General features: G+C 36.3%; 1 protein-coding gene across 7 annotated transcripts in view; it reads left to right on the forward strand.

The window, feature by feature from the left end:
- The window catches only part of LOC105046127 (uncharacterized), a 41,887-nt gene that overhangs the window by 5,250 nt on the left and 15,334 nt on the right, over nt 1-21,303 (forward strand). For 5 of the 7 annotated variants that reach the window (XM_029264707.2, XM_029264709.2, XM_010924640.4 and 2 more), the window contains 6 exons: nt 14,924-15,041; nt 16,853-17,100; nt 18,416-18,571; nt 18,687-18,843; nt 20,794-20,933; nt 21,024-21,059. In XM_029264707.2, coding sequence (XP_029120540.1) covers nt 14,966-15,041; nt 16,853-17,100; nt 18,416-18,571; nt 18,687-18,843; nt 20,794-20,933; nt 21,024-21,059 — 813 coding nt within the window. In that variant the 5' untranslated portion in view covers nt 14,924-14,965. Of the gene's footprint in view, nt 1-14,669; nt 14,799-14,923; nt 15,042-16,852; nt 17,101-18,415; nt 18,572-18,686; nt 18,844-20,793; nt 20,934-21,023; nt 21,060-21,303 lie in introns of all 7 variants that reach the window. The other 2 variants (XM_029264705.2, XM_010924642.4) reach the window with 1 other exon arrangement.

Here is a 21,303-nt window from a genome sequence, read left to right on the forward strand (position 1 = left end):
TTGGGAATACTTGCTCAATGTCCAAGTTCTAACCATTATGTATATCATATTTTGCAAAAGCTTGGACATCTATACTCATTCTAGAGAGCCAATATCTCAACTTATTTGATTGATGTTTTTACCAACATAGGCTGCAGTTGAAGCTTGGTTTGCAAATTGAAATTGGCAGCCTTAGGAGGCTTTGTTCTCCAAGCTTGAATTGACGGTCATTTTTCTGTAGAGATATGACTTGCAATCTTGATGCTATTAAGCTTTTTGTAAGACTCATAGGATTTACTGATGCACATGTCTTGAACGATTAGAAGGAGTTATTTATTGGTCTCAAGATATATGAGGCCTTTAGTTCATTTGTTCGGATGCCTAGGGGTGGAGATCTTGAGATTTGAATGATGGTTATGAGAAGAGGAAAGCTAATGCATTGATTGAAAAAGAAATGAATTACAAAAGGAAATCATGAATGAAGTTCAAGGTGCATTTGAGAACCGACACTAGAGTTTGTTGAGTGATAGCTACCTTTACAAAGAGAAAAATTAATATCAATAGATTTAATTTGCAATTTTGAGAAACATATTTAAGGGCCTCAAGGTATGCATACAAAAATTTCCACCATGAGCCTTGGAATCTTCTAAGTTTATATTGATTTCAACTAGTATCTCATGTGGTTGCTTCGTGTCTTGGAGTTTTTAGGGGTAGTGGTTTGCTAGTCTAGCTAGTTCCTTAGGATTATATGTATAATAATGTGGAAGGTGTTTGTCTTGTCATGACTGATTTGAAGAACACAGTATTCTATAGATCAAGTGGAGGTCTGGGGCAAGCACAATGAGGACCCTTTTCCTTCTGAATAATTTCTGAACGAACACAACCAACAAAACAGTATAAGAGGAATAAGAATCATATGCTTGCATTTTAAATTTGTGGTAGAGGTTAGAGTTGAAATCTAGGTTTTCCTTTTTATGTCTTGGTATTGGATCCTGTATCATTAGCTTAGTGGTACAGATCAGGTTAGTGGGTTATGTCACTGTACCTAGATATGGTACATTGTTGGAGATGGGACGATGGCTATGCACTTCATGAAGCCTCCTATTGTACTAGTATCCTATTGAGTTGGTACTGTATGCCCTTTACTAGGCAGTTCTGGTTGGTACTGAAATCATTGGCTGAAATGACTTATGTGGCATAAGAAATTGCCATAAGCCAGTATTCATTGTACTACCCTTCTGTTTTCTTCCCTCTTTCATTGGTGCCTTCTTGTTAGGGGTGTTAGATATTCTATAATACATATGCACATATAAACACTAGACTTATGCACCTACAGCTACAGTGCATATGAATTATTCTAGAGATATGGCTGCATATTCTCTAGAATGTAAGTCTAGAATATTTATAAGGCCTGATACATCTGAACCAAATTTTAATTTTGAGAGATAAACAACTAAGGCAAACCATGTATTATATTCTTTATTGGAATTTAAAGTGATCCAAAAATAAATGATTCAGATACACCTGGTATCAGTTACAAAACTTAATTGCTACTACCTCTCACCAAAAAGTTCCAACTCTGTCTGATCTAGTTAGATATTCTGCGGCTTTGAAAAGAAATAGAAATAATAATATGAGTTAACAGCTCAGTAAAGATTTTCTAGGCACACACACAAGCATGAAAAGATAACAATTCTTTAATAAATATATCTATTGAGAACAATAGTTCAAAATTCAAAAATTAACAAGTGAGTATTCATATGTCCATCTCAATAATGATACCTGGATATTCATCAAATTTTAATATATAGCAATTTAGATGTATGCAATACTCCATCAATAGCAGCTTTAATATGCTCATCATATCTAACCAAATCAAAATTCCATTCCATTAGGATTTCATTTTTAAGTGCTATTATTTCTGTTAACATCAGCACCAAACTATTATTCTTATTTTTTATTTTATTATAATGTATTATTGTGTAATATGGATCGGATCCGAATTTTTAGCATTTGGACTGTTTACGGTCACACTCCTGCCCATGACTGGCCCTGCTAAAATATCGCGTTTCTATCCGTGGCGAGGTCATACGATAAAAGTATCATATTCCTACTTGTGGCGAGGTCATACTAATAAAAATACCACGTTCCTACAAGTGGCGGGGCCATACTAATAAAAATACCAAGTTTCTATCCATGGCGAGGCCACACTGATGTCGTGACGAGTCTAGATGCTCCCATTTTAAACTATTATAAATCATTCTCTTTATTTCATTATTATTATTAGATTATAAATTATTGATATATATATTCTTTATTTATGCAATTGACAAAATTTGGGTTTATAAAGAATTAAAGCTTGCAATACAATGCAAGTATACGATGCCCATAATATCTAGCATATGATGCCAAACATTTATGATTAATGCAGGTGGTTGTGATTAGAGATCCTTATTTCTAACAACTAGCGAAATTCATCCAATATATCAACTTAAGCCGCCGCACACCTACAACATCCGATTAACTCTAAATCAACATTCGGTGCCAAAAAATTCAGAAATCACTTTCTTTTCTAACTTACATGATTATGACTTAATTTTCTTGATTTCTAAGATTTAATCTATCATTCTATCTTTATCATAATAATTCATGACTAGCTTAAGAGATCAATGGATTCCTCAATTAGTAGGATTGAAGGGACTCCACGTCGATCTTTTTCGACCTTAAGATGCTATCTATCTATAGGTAAATTTAACCTAAGTTAGAAAACTAAGAAAGTGAATAAAGTCAAGATTAGTCTTTAGTTTAAACTAATCATCAGCACAAGAAGGACATAAGGGTAGATTAAAGAAGGACATAAGGATGTAGAGGGAGATAATGGAGGGCTTGGTCCATCTTTGAGAAGAAGAGTAAAGGAACAAATAGATAACTAAGTCTACAGCCAAAAGAAACAAGAAAAGAAAGTTATTCTTCTCTTGGTGAAGAGAAGGATGGCCATATCATCCTCTATTTGGCTGCAATTCATAAGAAGGGTTTCATCCTTTCTTGAAAATAGAAATTAACAAGGAAAACATAAAGTAACAAGAAGAATATGAAGACAAAAGGTTAGATTTAGGGTTTACCTTAGTGGAGAATGGAGAGGAGATAGGCTGGCATCTTGTACTGAGGAAGAGGAGAAGAAGAAGAGAAGAAGAAGAAGAAGAGGAAGGGAAGAAGAAGAAGAAGAAGAGAGGAGAAAAGACGTGGGTAAGAGAGTGTGGGAGAGGGATGGCATGTGTAAGAGAGAGCGAGAGAGAGCTCATGGAATGTGTGGGCAAGATAGAGATGAAAGGAGGGAGGGGCGATGGGGGAGGCGCCAGGGTTTCTATAGCGTGAAACAGAGGATAAATCTTTTGTTCCGCTCCAATATGATAACTGCCTCAATTGATGGTTGGCCAAGTGGGTTGGTTGGGCAGAGCCTCACATCCTCCCCCCTTTTAAATAAAATTTCATCTTTGAAATTTACATATCTAAGTTTGAAAAAAGCTGAAGATATCTTTCCTTTATCTCGTTCTCAAGCTTCCAAATCGCTTCCTTTTCTGTGTGATTACTCCATTGGACCTTGACGTAAGAAATAGTCATATCTCAAAACTTGTTCTCTCTTTTCTACAATTTGAATCGGATATTCTTCATATATCAAATTCTCATGTAACTGTAATGGCTCATACTCTATCACATGGCTAGGATCTGATATGTACTTCTTCAGCATTGATACATAAAATACGTTAGGTATGCTAGAAAGAATAGATGGTAATGCTACTCTGTATGCCACTTCCCTAACTCTATCCAAAATTTTGGAAGGACCCACATATCTTGGACTGAGGTTGCCACAGCTACCAACCCACATCAGACCTTTGGTAGGAGATATTTTTAAGAAGACATGGTCTCCAACTTGGAATTCTAACTTTTGTCTTCTATTATCTGCATAACTCTTTTGTCTATCTTGAGTTGTCGTGTAACCTTTTCCTCGTTACTTGAATTTTCTCTATAGTTTGCTGTACTAGTTCAGGACTCAATAGCCTTCTTTCACCAACATCATCCCAACAAATAGGAGATCTATACTTTTGTCATATAATGCTTTAAAAGGAGCCATCTAGATACTAGCCTGACAGCTGTTATTATATACAAATTTCACTAGAGATAAGCGACTATCCCAAGTACCTCCTAGATCCAAGACACAAGCTCTTAACATATCCTCTAGAATTTGAATGGTTCTTTCAGACCATCCATCAGTTTGTGGATGAAAGGTTGTGCTAAAGTTTAATTTGGTGCCCATGATTTTATGAAGACTTCTCTCCAAAATTAAGACAAATATGGTATCTCTATCTGATACCATGGAAACTGGAATTCCATGCAATCTCATAATTTGTTCAATAGTGACATCCCAACTCTAAAGGGCAAAAAGTGAGTTGACTTCGTCGGTCCATCAATAACTACCCATACAACATTGTTACTTTTAGGGGTTTTAGATTGACCTATCATGAAATCCATGGTTATATATTCCCATTTCCATTGAGGAATAGAAAGAGATTGCAAAGGTCTTGCAGGTCTCTGATGTTTAGCTTTTACTAGTTGACATACTAAACGTTGAGCTACATGCTATACAATGTCCTTCTTCATGCCACTCCATCAGAAACTTTCTCATAAATCTCGATACATTTTGGTACCTCCAGGATGCCTGATATAAGCAGAGTTATAGGCTTCTTCTAGAATCTTTTTTTTAGTTTTGAATTCTTAAGGACACAGAGTCTATTGCCAAACCTTAAGGAGCCATCTTTATAAACTTGAAACTCTATTTGAGCTCCAGATTCTACCAACATCCTGATCTTCTGGAGTTCTGGATGTTTATCCTGAGATGCTTTAATCCTTTCAATTAAAGTAGGTTGTACTAAGAGATTAGCAATTTGAGAGTTGGCATCATATAGGCGTACTTCAATACCCAATCGTTCCAAATCTACTAAGATAGTTTTCTGTGAAGTAATTAAGGCTGCCAATTCAGCTAATGATTTTCTACTCAGAACATCCGTTACCACATTTGCTTTTTCCGAATGGTAAGTGATAGTGCGATCATAATCTTTTAGCAATTCCAACCATCTTTGCCTCAAATTCAATTCTTTTTGGATGAATATATACTTCAAACTTTTATGATCAGTATAGACTTCATAAGGCTTTCGATATAAATAATATTTCTATATTTTTAGAGCAAAAACTATAGCTGCTAATTCTAAATCATGGATGGGATAATTCTGCTTATAGGGTTTTAGTAGTTTGGAGGCATAAGCTATTATCTTTCTATTTTGCATCAAGACACAACCTAGGTCTTTCTGAGAGGCATTGCTATAAATAGTAAAACCTTTCATTCCAGATGGAATGGTCAACACTGGAGTTGTCACCAATCGCTTCTTTAATTCCTTGAAGCTCCGCTCACACTCTATCCATTCAAATTTCAATTGTTTTTGAGTCAGACGAGACAAAGGCATAACAATGTGAGAAAATCCTTCAACAAATCTACGATGATAGCCAGTTAATCCCAAGAAACTGCATACTTTAGATACATGTGGGGCGACTCCACTCAATCACTGTCTCTATTTTTTTTAGGTCAATAGAAATACCATTTTTGAATATCACATGCCCAAGAAAGGCGACACTATCGAGCCAAAATTCATACTTTTGGAGCTTTGCATAAAGTTTATTTTCTCTAAGAGTTTGCAACACTATCCTTGAATGTTCTTCATGCTCTTATGGACTTCTTGAATAGATTAAGATATCATCAATGAATACCACCACAAATTGATCTAAATAGGGTTTGAATATTCTATTCATGAGGTCCATAAAGGCTGCAGGTGCATTAGTCAATCCAAAAGGCATGATCGAAAATTCATAGGGTCCATATTTTGTTCTAAAAGCTGTCTTAGACACATTACTGGCCTTAATCTTTAGTTGGTGATAGTTAGAACGAAGGTCAATTTTTGAAAAGACTTGTGCTCCCTGTAACTGATCAAGCAGATCATCAATTCTTAGCGAGAGGTATTTATTCCTTATTTTTACCTTATTCAGCTCTCGATAATCAATACCAAGCCAAAAGCTTCCATCTTCTTCATGAATAGTGCGGGAGCAACCCAAAGAGATACATTGAGCCAGATGAAGTCCTTATTCAATAAATCTTGCAACTGTTCCTTCAACTCTTTCAGTTTAGTAGGAGCCATTTTGTAAGAAGTCTTAAACATGGGATTAGTTCCTGGAACAAGATGGTAGAAAACTCAATCTCCCACTCTGGAAGTGACCTTGGAATTTCCTTAGGAAAGGCATCAGAAAATTCCTATACAACTAAAATGTCCTCTAGCTTGTATTCCTTTTGCCGAGTATCTCTTACTACAGCTAGAAATCCTTCACATTCCTTCCTTAGAAGCTTCCTAGCTTGTAGAGTGGAGACTAACTTTAATGGGGAATTTGATCCATACCTGCGAAGCTAAATTCTGGCTGATATGGAATATGAAAGTTCACTATTTTCTTAAAGTAGTCGATAGTCGCATGATATGCAGCTAACCAATCCATACTAAGGATTAAATCAAAATCTCTCATCTCTAATGCTAGCATGGCAATTGTCAACCACCATTTCTCTATCTGCAATACTAAGGGTGTAAGATTTGCAAACAAAATCCACCATAGTAATGTCACCTCAGAGTAGACTCCTAAATTAGGTTCAAGTGGCACAGATAGAATTCCATTATTCCTTCTAATAAAATTAGCAGATATAAAAGAATGTATAGTACTAGGGTCAAATAGAACATGAGCATAATTAGATGATACCTGATCATACTTGTTATACATTCTCATTTTTAGCCATAAGTCTAACTTATTTTCTATATGAGGTCTACTTATCAAATATGATAAAGAGAAGATAGCACTAGTAGATACATGTTACCACAGAATTGGAAGCATTTGTATTCTGTTGAGTGAGTGCATAAACTCTTCTTTGGATCCTTGGCCTCTGCTGCCGCTCTCGTTGTGATCTTGATTGAGAAGCTTGACTAGTTAGGGATGCTTGTGCAGGTTGATACTCTGGTCGTATCATAAGCTCCTTCCTCTTAGGACATATATTTGTCTTATGGCTTGACTGGCCACAATTGTAACATACCCCTGCAAACCCTGTACAATCCCCTATAAAGTGAGGTCCTCCACACTGATGGCATTGGCGAGCATCTGAGGGCTGCCTTCTATCTCTTGAAATCATAGTGACTGGCCTCTTGTCCCTTGATTCAACCATCTTGCTATTTTGACCTTAAGGACCACTTGGCCTAGTCCTCTTTCTTAGGATTCTATCCCTTTCCGCTTGAGTATCATTCCGTTCTTTCTCTACAATTAGTGCTTTGTTGAGCACCTTCTTGTACCTAGAGAGCTCAAAGTTGGATACTTATTGTTTAATTTGCATTTTAGGCCCAATCTCAAATTTTCGAGCATGATTTTTTCTTTCTCTACTAATCTTGAAGCATAATTGGCCAACTCTTCAAATTTTGCTGCATATTGAGCGACCAACATATTACCGTGCTTCAACTAGCAAAATTTCTCATACTTTTGATACAAAACACTATGAGGAAGGTACCTTTCACAGAAGGCTTTTGTAAAGACTTCACAAGTGATATGTGCAATATTTATACCCAATTGTTTTCTTTTTATCTTCCACCAACTACGAGCTTCTCCCTGTAACATGAAAGAAGTGTGACAGACCTCCTTGTTAGAACACTTCAACATCTCAAAGATTTGCTCTATCTAACCTAACCAGCTTTCAGCCCCTAAAGGGTTAGAGGCATTGTGAAAGGGTGGTGGGGCCAATTTCTTAAATTCCTCCAAGCCAGTGCAATACTCTGGCTGAACTCCGACATTTTTTTGTTGTTGGGGAGGAGACTGCTGTTGATGCTGTAGATGCTGCTGGTGCACTTGTTGCATCAGCTGATTCTGCTTTTCTATCATCTTTCTCATATCAGTTTGTGTGGCAATTTGCTCTTGCACGACTTCTAAAAGTGTTTGGAATCTTTGGATCAATTGGAAAGAATGAACTTGCTCTCCAAGGGCAATCCGGGATCCTCTTTGCATTCTTGCCCCCTGAGAGCTCCTAGCAAGGTTGTCATTATCCCCATGATGGTGTATATTACTTGCCAGTGCTGAGGGAATGCTGGTTTGCTGTTCAATAGGCTTCCAAGGATTGGACCCATCAGCAAGCTGTGTCGGCCTCACATGTCCTCATCCACTACCACGAATGATCTTAGTCTGTACTAACCAATATTTATATTCAGGATCATAACCAATCTTAGTTATTACTAGTCAAAAAGAACACATGATTCGCAATTATATGCTACCTAAAGATACACATCCAACTAGAGGTTTACCTTCTCACACTCATTTAAAACTTATCTTTAAAAATCTTAAAATTGGCTTACTTACCTCTGTTATGTCCCAAACCCCACACTTGGGTTAGCCATGTGACACGGCCGCATATTTCCTAGAGTGTAATTTTAGAGTATCTGCAAGGCCTGATACATCTGAATCAAACATTAATTTTGAGAGATAAACAACTAAGACAAACCACATGTTGCAGTCTTTATTGGAATTTAAAGTGATCAATAAATATATGGTTTGGATACATCCGGTATCAATTACAAAACTACTATTACCTCTCGAAAAGTTCCAACTCGGTCTGATCTAGCTAGGTATTCTGTAGTTCTGAAAAGAAATAGAAATAACAATATAAGCTAACAGCTCGGTAAAGATTTTCTAAGTTCACACACAAGCATGAAAAGATAACAATTCTTTAATAAATATGCTCATTGAGAATAATGATTCAAAACTTAAAAATTAACAATTGAGTATTCATATGCCCATCTCAATAATGATACTAGGATGTTCATCAAATTTCAATATATAGCAATTTAGATGTATGCAATACTCCATCAATAGCAGCTTTAATGTGCTTATCATATTTAACCAGATCAAAATTCCATTCAACCATGATTTCATTTTTAACTGATATTGTTTCTGTTAACGTCAGTACCAAGCTATTATTCTCATTCCTTATTTTATTATAATGTGTAATATGGATCGGATCCGAATTTTTAGCATTTAGACTGTTTACGGTTGTGCTCTTGCCCATGACTGGCCATACTCAAATACCACGTTCCTGCTTGTGGCGAGGCCATACGATAAAAGTATCACGTTCCTTCTCGTGATGAGGCCATACTGATAAAAGTACCACATTCTTGCCTTTGGAGGGACCATATTGATAAAAGTACCATGTTTCTACTCATGGCGAGGGCATACTAATGTTGTGACTAATCCAGATGCTCCGATTTTAAACTATTATAAATCATTTCCTTCGTTTCATTATTATTATTAGATTATAAGTTATTTATATATATGTATACTTTATTTATGCAATTGACAAAATTTGGGTTCATAAAGAATCAAAGCTTACAATACAATGCAAGTATACGATGCCCACAATTTCTAGCATATGATGCCAAACATTTATGATCAATATAGGTGGTTGTGATTAGAGATCCTTATCTCTAATAGCTAGCAACATTCACTCAATGTAACAACTTGAGCTACTGCACGCCTACAACATCCGATTAATTCTAAATCAACATTCGGTGCTAACAAATTTAGAAATTACCTTCTTTTCTAACTTACATGATTATGACCTAATTTTCTTGATTTCTAAGATTTAATCTATCATTCTATCCTTATTACAATAATCCATAACTAGCTTTAGAGATTAATGGACTTTACCTCAATTAGTAGGACCGGAAGGGATTCTACTTTGATCTTTTCTGACCTTAAGATATTGTCCACCTATAGATAAATCTAACCTAAGAAAATGAGGAAAGTGAATAAAGTCAAGATTAGTCTTTGTTTTAAACTGATCATTAGCAAAAGAAGGACAGAAGGATAGATTAAAGAAGGACATAAGGATTAAGGATGTAGAGGGATTAAGACGGAGATAGTAGAGGGCTTGGTCCATCTTTGAGAATAAGAGTAAAGGAACAAATAGATAACTAAGTCTACGGCCAAAAGAGAAAAGAAAAGAGAGGTATTCCTTTGTTGGTGAAGAGAAGGATGGCCATATCATCCTCTATTTGGCTGCAACTCTTCCTTTCTTCAAAACAGAAATTAACAAGAAAAACATAAACTAACAAGAAGAGTATAAAGACAGAAGGTTAGATTTAGGGTTTACCTTAGTGGAGAATGGAGAGGAGATAGGCTGGCATCTTGTGCGGAGGAAGAGGAGAAGAAAAAGAGAAGAAGAACAAGAAGAGGAAGGGAAAGAAGAAGAAGAAGAGAGGAGAGAAGACACGGGTAAGAGAGAGCGTGGGAGAGGGACAGCGTGCGTAAGAGAGAGGGAGAGCAAGGAAAAAGGGAGAGAGAGAGCTCACGGTGTGTGTGTGGGAAAAATAGAGATGAAAGGAGGGAGGGCATCGGGGGAAAAGAAAGAGACCGTGATGGGGTTCAGGGGACATGCGATGGGGGAGGTGGAAGGTTTCTATCGCATCTATGTTCCGCTCCTATCCGATGACCGCCTTAATAGGCAGCTGGCTAAGTGGGCTGGCTGGGCTGGGCCTCACAGCAGGGATGTAGAAATCTGGCACCCCCTGAAGGAGGTAAGTACGGGGAGTTTGAGGCTAGCTTGAACTTGGGTGAGAATGGAAGAGAAGGAAGAATGTGACTTGGACCAATTTTCCTTGGCTCTTGCTTATTGAAACTTATCCCTATATAGGCCAACTATAGTTACAGCTTATGTATCATGACGAACATCAGATTACGACTTAATGTGGTTTTATATTTAGACCTTGAATAGACAAGTTATAACTAGATGGTCCTTTGCACAACTATTTGTTGCAATCCATTGTCTATCATTGGCTTTCATATTTGTAAGCATGGTTTCAAGTATTGCTGAAACATGACATACATGATGGTATTATATTATTCTAGTGGGAAAATGGGACTGGGATGGTGTTTGAGACACGAAAACATGTTGGAACATGATAGGGTGGTGTTGGAAAAGAAGATGAAGGTGGCAGGGTGTTGGTGGAGGAGATAGAGATAGAGAAGGGCAACAATCTCCATTCATGGCAGTTCACAATGGTTTGCAGACACCCCGCCATTGCCTAGTGCCTTTAGGACAAGCAGGGAAAGGCATCTACCATGAGATAGATAGAGGTGTGCCCGGGAGAAAAAGATGGCAATGGCTTGAGTGTCCTAAGAGGAGGGGGAGCTAGGGTTTCTTCCTTTCATCTGTGTAACTGGGGAGGGGGGGAGGACCGATTGTGTTGGACCAACAAATTCAAGGCTTTAAAACCTACTTCTAGGCTTTAATACCCATTTTACCCTTGAGATCTAGCACATTCAACCTTGTGCCTATCTTGAGTGTCTCTAGCATCTCATGTGTGAGGACAGTGCAGTATATGGGGTGTATTGTTCTATGGAAAAGCGGTATGCCCCATATTGCGATACTTAAAACCTTGCTTACAAGTAAAGCTGTAAATGGTTAGGTTGACCCGTGACCTAACCCGATCCGATCCATATAGACTCGATCTGAACCATTTTCTAGAACCCATAGATCCGAGTCGGATTCTAAAATTGGATTCATTCCATTTTTTGGGCTGGGTCTGAATTTACTATATTTTGATCCGATCCAATCCGATCCGATCCATGGAGATTTTTGGGTTGATTTGAGTCTTGAGATAAATGATCCGATTCAACCTAACCCGATCTGAACCCAATACGAGACTTGAACACTCACCTGAATGGTTGAACCTGAACCTATTCTTCATCTCTCTGTTCCTATGTTACATGAATGATAATTTTGATTGAGGTTGCTTTAATATCTGTTGCTTTTGAAAGTGCATTCTATTGATTTTTAGACCCTTATTTTTTAGAATTTTATTAGAATATTTTGAATTTGGATTAACCAAGTTAGGGGCAGTGGGGAGGAAAATGTGATTAGGCTTTTTGGGTTATTGGATGAAGATTGTGGGACATGGAGACTCTAATAGTCTCATGTATCAGGATTAAAATTTGTTGTGCAAATAAGGCTGTTTACAGATCTACTTATTGATCATGTTATTTATAACCCATATCTGAATTGACTCGGATTTGGACCCGAACCGAATTTGTATTTCATGGATCGGGGTTGGGTTATACATGGATTTGTCCCGACCCGACTCGACCCGACCCGAATGACTCATTGGGTCAAGAAATTTGATATGGACCCAATTCGATCTTTTATTGGGCTGGGTTTGGGTCAAATATTTAGATCCGATCAAGGAACCGGATCGGATTGGGGTCACTCATGATCCGGTTTGACCTGAACCATTTGCACCCCTACTTATAAGCATTTCAATTGTGGTTCTTAAGTCCCAATATAAGACTGGATATGATCAATGCTTAAAATTTTTCATGTGAAAAGTTTGATGAATTAGGTATTTGATAAATATTACTATTATCAAAAGCAACATGAACTTGATAATATGATCCATGCTGGGCAAGAATCATGTGCCTCTTCATATATGTCCTAGAATGGCCATGTACCTTGGGTTCCTTGTTGAACAAAGGAATCCCCACTAGTAATCAGATGGAATGGTGGAACTAGATCCGAACAAATGGTAAATGGTGAACATATGCTTTCGCTTCAATGTGACTAAACCTAGTTAAGGAGCAAGAGAGGATGTCAGTGAGGCATCCTGTTCTCCCAACTGATGCTGGATTTTTTTTTAATTTAATTTAATTTTATTTTTTGGGTGGCGGTTACAAGAACTGGAGGAGCCATACAAACTCGAGCTATCAGGCCCAACTTACCACACTTCAATGGAAACAATCCCTCAAGTTGGGTCTATCAAGCAGAGTAGCTCTTCTCCTACCACTAAACTCCAACCAATGCTCTAATATTGCTTGGTTTCATATGTAGGGGAGGCCTTCTGACATAAAATCAGCACTTTGGCATGGCCTATGTTTATCATCTGAACTCATGTTTTGGTTGAGTATGAGGATCATATTGGTGCCTTAACCAAGATTATTGATGCAAGTTTGAATGCTTGGCCTATCTTATCGATCATCTTTCAGAAGATTCCTTATTGGCTACTTTTTTGGTGGGCTAATTGATGTAATCCAACTCGATGTCAAAATATTTCCAGCCAACAACATTTCGTGCAGCTATTTAGCTTGACCTTTCAAGAAGGGATGCTTACTTTTCATCGTGGGAAAGAACACGTGGATGTCTCCATGGAGGCCTCATCACTTCGTGACCACCATTGGCTAAGCATATATCAGTGTAGGAAGCTTGGCAATGTCATGAAATGGACCTTATAATTGTGATGAAAATTTCAGCCAGGTCATCACTTTAAAATGCTAGTCTTCTTCTTCTTCTTTTTCTTCTTCTTGTTTTTTTTTTCCCACTGTCCTATAATAGTGATGGTGATGAGCTGCTAGACTAGGGAGGTCCCCAATATTATTAGGCATCTTCCACTTGAGGACAATATGAAGCTAAGGAAGGAGGAGGGTTGTTATGGATATCATGTGTCATGTAACAAATTATCAATAATAGTATTTTGTTCGATGAGTATTACTGTTATTGTGTGGTAGGTTTTATTTAAGTTTGTGAGTAGAGGTTGAAAGAGTCAACTTAATTTGAGTTCTAGTAGGGAAATAATGGAGTTTTGGTTGAGTGCCATCGAAATGTAAGTAGTAGAAGGTAAGTGTGTTGTTTGGTTAACACCTTGAGAATGTATTTCCTGGCATGCAAAATAGACATTGATCCATCAGATCTTACCCACCAAAACTCCTATCTTGAGGAGATGAAATTGGAGGAAGATCCACCTCTAATGGATCACTTCTCTTCTCTTTTATTGTCCTAATAGCTCGCAATAAAAAAAATACCTGTAGCTAGTCATGCCTTTAAATTAGGGGACCATACAAATTCTGCACTTGGAGTTAATATCACAATCTTCGATAGTGGTTTCATGAAATAGATTGACAATTTAACATGTTCCATGTCAAACACAACCACCAGTAGTGCAACTCTTCAACTTGTCTGTTTGATGCAAAATCATTCATAATCTAATCATATACATGGCAACCATATGATATGTTACCCTGCTTCATCTATAGCTTTGAACAGATGGCAGTACTCAGTTTCTCTTTTCTACATGCACGCCCAATACTTGGATACTTGAGGGGAAAAAGAACACCTATGAAGCCTAAAGTCAATGTATATCACTAATTCAATGGTGGTGTGAACCATGAAATATCATAATATATTTCAATAAGATGCTGAAAACGTTTTAAATGGCTTTCAAGGAAATAGATTAAATCTAATACTTTATATAATTTAAAATCAATCATATATCCTCTTTCTTGGTGTAACTTTTAAGTGTATCACTCTTATGTGGCCTGTTTTTCCATTTTATTTGTTGTCTTATTCGTCTGAATGCTGAAGAACACCAACCATGCTTCTCCCCCACCCCCCCTTCTTTCAGCATGATCTTCTTGTATTAGATGAATGGTTGTCATTATTATTAATTCTTAGAATCTTTGCAATTGTAAAAGGCACATTATGAAGAGTCTCGTACTCTGTTTCATATCTGCATATTAATTCTCAGGATCTTCACAATTGTAAAAGGCACATCATGAAGGAGTCTGGTACTCTGGTTCATATCTGCGGTTCCCACCCCTACACCCACACCCTTCACCCCATGCTACAAGATGAACGACTACATTCTATATGTTTGGTTGATTTCACATTTCTTTGTTCAAAAAAAAATGCTTTTATTTAGCACAGCAGTTTTCTCTGTCTTTACTGAATTTTGATTTTCAACTTACTGCATCCTAACTTACTTTGCAACTCTTGGGACAGAATCTGGAATTTATATGAGGACTTACCGGTAAGAAGGGCGGAATGAACAACACTTTCAACAACCAAGTTTTAGCTGAAAAGCTATCTAAGCTCAACAATTCTCAACAAAGCATCGAAAGTATCCTTTGTTTGAGTTATTTTATGTATTAATGTTTGCAGATCTCTTCAATTAGATATTGAAATTGCATAAGCTTTTGAGCAGTCTATTGAATCAGCTCTATTCATTATTTAGAGATTGCTGCACTTAACTGAAATCTTCCAAAAAGAAATTGGTAAAATGATTTATTTGGCTTACATTTGCCTTATTAACAGATTGTGCCAAAAGAATGACATATTACTTTTCACAATACGCAGACTGGATGTCATGCCTATATTTGTCAACTCTAGATCAAGCTTCCTGTGGTGTACCATGCCGATGCATAGTCATAAAATTTGAAAATGAATAGAAAACCCCATAATTGGAGTCTTGTTGTGAAGTACCATGCAATGTAGATAAGCATAAATGAAGACAGAAACTAGGGATTGAAGAAACAAGAATGCAAAAATGGATTCCTTCATGAAAATGTGTTTCATTCATGTTTTATGACAATAAAAGGAAGGAAAAAAAAGAATACTGGCTAAACTAATCAAGTCGCCAGCAATTAATAGAGAAATTCACACAAGCAGGGTAAGTACCAGAAACCCCGAGACATGCCCTTTTTACATGCCTAATCCAAATTCCAACAAGTGGAATCAACTTCATCTAGCTGCAAGTCTCCAAGAAAACATGACAAAGCTATTCAAGATAATAGCCTTCCATTATGTGTCCTGCAGCTTAGCGCGTAATTGAAGCCAAGTTTAAAAAATGTTTTGTTTTGCATTAATCTTGTCCTGTCGGAGCCAAACAAGACATGTATGTAGTCTCACATAATAGTAACTTCACTTTCTTGGTGACCTTCTGGTCTTTGATCTTCCTTGGGCTTGATGGTTATTGTCTAACTGATTTAAATGTACATATATATGACTATATTTTAGTTTAGGTAGCGATGCTATATGTTGATTAAATACATACATAGCTGTCCTTCCGAAAGATAAGGAGAACGCTTGCATACATTTGTATTGATAAACCTGCACAATTAGATTAAAACTGGTTGCTTATGTTTGTTGATATTTTTTTCTTCGATTTTCTTCTGTCTGCACATATTTCACCTAAGTCACCTTTGTAATCATCCTTGTTTTTTTTTTTAAAATAATGCCATGCTTGTTTCAACTGTCTTATTGTGTTACAGTGTTATATCAAGCTAACAAGATACTTGTTTCTGTGATCATATCGAAATTAGGAAAATGCCATTTGTGGTGGATATTGCTTGTGCAACCCTGCATATGCATTCGAGAGAACTTGGCTTTGTGAAGTTTAGAGTCTTAGATCCCACAAAATTGTATATGTCATATCATGAATGTTAGTGTTTTGATGACTGTTAGTATATGATGTTATATGGTGTGTAAAGTTGCAAAGTTTTTCATGGTAGTATGTGTTTATTGTGTTATTAGCTGTTTTGTTTTTTTTAAAATTGGTTTGTTTCTCTCTTCTAAAGCTACGACTTGTTTAATATTTTAGATAACTCAACATTCATGAGTTGGTGCATGTCATATTTTAGAAGTGACTCAGAGTGCCCAGAGTTCCAGCATTTGTTATTGTTGATTTATACAAATATTAATATTTATACAAATATTAATAACTTGTGATATATCCCCCTTTTTCTGTAAACATGAACATATTCTTTATGATTAAGTTTCAATTTCACTTGGCATTTAATAACAACTATGATCCTTTTTTTGGCTGGACTTAGTTTTCTCATACCTTTTTTAGGCATTTTTCTTTAATCAATGCAGCAACATTGTTTTGCTTAGTTCTGCTTGCTTTTGTTGTGTTTCTTAACTCTGGATAAGCATTGTCACATTGGTGCATTTTTCACCGGAAGAAAGCCAAACAGGTTGTTGAGACGTGGGAGAAGCTGTTTAATAGCTCCCCGAAAGAACAAAAAGTCTCTTTTCTATATCTGGCAAATGATATCTTACAGAACAGCAGGCGCAAGGGGAGTGAGTTTGTAAATGAGTTTTGGAAGGTCCTTCCTGGATGTTTGAAAAATGTATATGAGAATGGAGAAGAAAATGGAAAGAAAGTGGTCATGAGATTGGTAAATTCTCTAGTTCTTTATTTCCTTTAAGTGTTGGACCTTTTTCTCTATTGATTATTTCCATATCTTTAGGTTGTATTTTTAGGCTATGGATTTACTAATGTGGTAATTTTGCTGTCAGCCTTTCCTATTTAAATATGTTTTTTTACAGTTATATTAAGTTTTATTTTATGCCATTTTTCTTCCTCTTATGATGCTTAACAATTATGTTTTGGTTGAGCTTCTAAATGTCTGACATCTTTACTGTTCTTGCCAGTCAAGGTTACTTCCCCTAACTGTAGTTGTTCTTTTGATAAAGATTGGACCATAAGAAACAAATTGTCTTCTAGATAATGCTGGCAGTATGGTGTAAAAATAGCTGACATATAATAAAATTTAGAAATCATGGATTGAAAGTGCTCACTTGTTCTTGCAACCCAAGTCATATATATATATATATATATATAGACACACACACACACACATATGTACATATGTATATATGTGTATAGATATACATATGTACATATATGTATGTATATATGTATATATGTATGTGTGTGTGTGTGTGTGTATGAAGACTTAGATGTTGATTTAGGCATTATACAATAGCTTCTGCACTTAAGCTTTATCATACATCTTTAGGGAATGATCTGCAAGCTTCTGTATTTTAGGTTTATCAGACTCGGCGTGGTTTCATATTTATTCAAAATATATGTAAAATGAGGTAGCTATCTTATAGCACCTGGATGTAGTGTATGAACAAAATAGCCACTTATTTGGTTAGGTTTAATTTCCTCACTGCTGTAGTCCCATGCACAACATACTCATTCATCTCATTCATAATATGTATGATTCTGTGGTTTGTATGCACAATTTACTTCAAGATCTTTATAGACAAAGCCTTTTTAGGGAATGGATAGACTGAAAATTTTATTCAGAAACACTGGATTGATCGTGACAAAATAAAGCAGTGCCCCAGGATTTTTTTTTGGGTACTTAAAATTCAAAATAATCATGATTTTAGTTTAATTGATCTTTATGCAAGTTTCCTATCCAAATTCCTTGTATATAGTCCTTGTTGCAGTTGAAAGCCATTTTTGACTAATTGAGGGTTTCCCATATTATATTCACTGCTACCTCATCATTTAATCCATGTGAAGTAATGGTGATTTTATTTCTTTGCCTTCCAAGGATTTCAACTATTTTTAGAAGAATGAGGAAACGGACCCTTGTTCGTCCTTGGCAGCTTGATCTTTCTGCTAACCATTAATGAAATTATATGTTGAAAAGTCTTGAAATTTTGATTGTCATCTTATCTTTCTTTATTATTCAGGTAGAAATATGGGATGAAAGGAAAGTCTTTGGTTCTCGTGGACGAAGCCTTAGAGACGATCTTCTTGGTAACACTCCTCCTCCTTTGTTGGATAACAATGGAAAGAGTTCAAATCCCATAAAAGTAGTGAAGAAAGATGCAAGTTCAATAAGATTTGTGAGTTACTAAAATTTTCCTTCTATATGGGCCCTTTTTCTGTTCCTTTTCATTGATTTCCATTCAGAAAAGTCTTAAATTCATATTTGTATCATGGTGTTTGTTCAATATTTAGAAACTGGCTGTTGGAGGAATGCCTGAGAAAATAGTAACTGCATATCAAGGTGTCCTTGAGGAACATTTCAGTGAAGACACTGCCTTAAATAAATGCAAATCTGCCACTCGACTTGTTGAGAAGATGGAGAAGGATGTTGATGATGCCTGCACTCAAGGTATGAACAATTCTTTAGGACCTGTTTCAGTATCTTATGAATGTTTGTGAATCTGGTGAAAATAGATGTTACTGTGTACTATATATGATATCACATTGTTCTTTTTTAGATTTTTCAATGAATTTTCATCATTGTATGCTTGATCATCTAAATCGTTTTGTGCCACCATTTCCTAAAGCAACCTATACCATTTTTTTGGCAATATATATTATATGCATATTCATGTGCACATGTACAGATGTAAGCACCTATATGATAAGGTTTAGTACATCCATTGGTTCTTTTTCCTTTTCCCGGAAGGCTAGGGTCAGTCAAAATAACCTCTGCTGCTGGTAATGATAACAATCTAGTTGAGAAAATTTTGCACCACTTCCATTTGTCTTTTACAGACAGCTTAGAACCGCTATTTTCTTTTGAATTATATGTCTCAATATGTGTAGTAAAAGAGAACAACATAGTAAAGTATGATGCTTTTCTGATTTATCTTGAGTTGTGCACAAGAAACTCATCTTTCTGTCAGTGCTTATGCTAGAAAATCTGATAGTTAAATTTACTATGAACCTTTGTGGTGCAAGACATCACCTTTCTTTTGGGTAGAAGTGCAAGACATCATTTCCAATGTCAAGTTTTTGAAACCTATCACTTTTCTCCCATATTTGAACCTGCTTCCCCTTCATGCTAATTGGGATCTACTTCCATCTCCCCCCTGCATGGACCTTACCAATGCGGACCAGCACACGCTAACATGCAGGATACATAGACATGTGTCCTCCGCATTGTGCCATTTCTGGGTGGCATGTTATATATAATGACATGGACCAGCATGGCGGGATATCCATGGTATGTGTATGTACGCACACATATATGCAGATACATAAATACGTACAGTCGTACATACATACATACAAACAAACATACATATCTACATACATATATACATATACACACATATACTTACACATATACATGTATGCATGTGCATGCAAGTTGTGGGCCATGGCATGGTTTGCTGTACCATCTCGTACCGCCCAATATGGGGCGCCATACCGTACTGGTCTCATGTTGGTACGCTATCTCGTACCATATCGATACTTTGTACGTTGTCTTGCACCGTATTAAACCGCGTACAGACATTATGATAGGATGGTACTAGCATGGGATCCGATACTGAGACGGCGAACCTTCATGGGTTTGCATGGGGGTGGGGGTGGGAGCAACTGCATGTGCGTGCTTGCTTCCTTGATGAGCTTAAAGTTCTTCTTGTTCTTCTTCTTTTTTGAAAGCCAATATTGTCTTTTTTTGGGTGAGCAAAGCCAATATTGTTGAATGAAACATGTAACTTTGTCACAAAATGGTGTCCTTTATAGAAAAACTTTTGTGGATGTGAATATTATTAGTGCAGCATTATTTGCTGAATTCTAATGCAATGTGCATTAAATATCTTTGTTGGATTTTGCTGTGTACTCATTATAGCCTAGCTGCAGAGATATTTAAATTAAAGAATACTTCATTTATTCTAAGCTTTTTGTGAAAGCCTTTTTTCCCATTTTATTAAGTCAATCAAATAATTGTTTATTTCAATCTTATGACAAGATTTATATTATTGTTGAAGAATTATATTTGAAAAACTCTATAAAAGTTCTTGATAATTTGTTGAATTCCATCTCATGAAGATGTTTGCAGTATCTTTTGATTTTCAAGTTTTAATTTCTAATTTTCCCTACCCCATCCTATCAGACTAAACCTTAGTCCTTAGCATGTGTTTGTATAAACATTGCCAAGACTCTTGAGAAATGAACCCATGGTTGAAGATAGACTTACATTTTGACTACATCCTATAATTTTGCCGGTTCTCCTTTTTATGATTCCTCTTTTAACATCATATGGAATCATTTCTATTTCATCCTCTTGACCCTGGTTTTTCCTGATTAAATTGTTTTGCTCGTCCAGGTAATCAGCAAAGATTACCATTGTTAACTGACCTTCAGGAGCAGGAAACTATTCTAAAGCAATGCATTGAGCAACTTGAAAGTGTCGAATTGGCTAGATCATCCTTGGTTGCTCAGCTAAAGGAAGCACTTAAAGAACAGGTATTAATTCTGTGTTGAATGGAGCAGTATCCATATTTTAATCAAGGTTTCCTGACTTTTATATGTTCTTGTTGGATTCCAATGTTTCAGGAATCAAAGCTGGAGCTTATCCACACTCAAATACAAGTAAGAATTTGTCGTCTCCCACTCCCTCGAAGTATCTTGAGGTTGTACTGTTTCCATGAAATCCCACTCCAATGGGTGATATCTAAATCATACTATCAGTTAAAATCACTTCGTTCTTATTTTATTTTATTTTAATGATATCAAGCTAGAAGCATATCTTTTTGTGTCATGTTTTCATTTTGTTGTAGCGCAACATTTTATTTCTTCAACATAGTTAGACTTCTGATGATCTAATATATGTTAG

The sequence above is a fragment of the Elaeis guineensis genome, chromosome 5 (assembly GCF_000442705.2).
Source record: "Elaeis guineensis isolate ETL-2024a chromosome 5, EG11, whole genome shotgun sequence".
Classification (NCBI taxonomy): Eukaryota; Viridiplantae; Streptophyta; class Magnoliopsida; order Arecales; family Arecaceae; genus Elaeis; species Elaeis guineensis.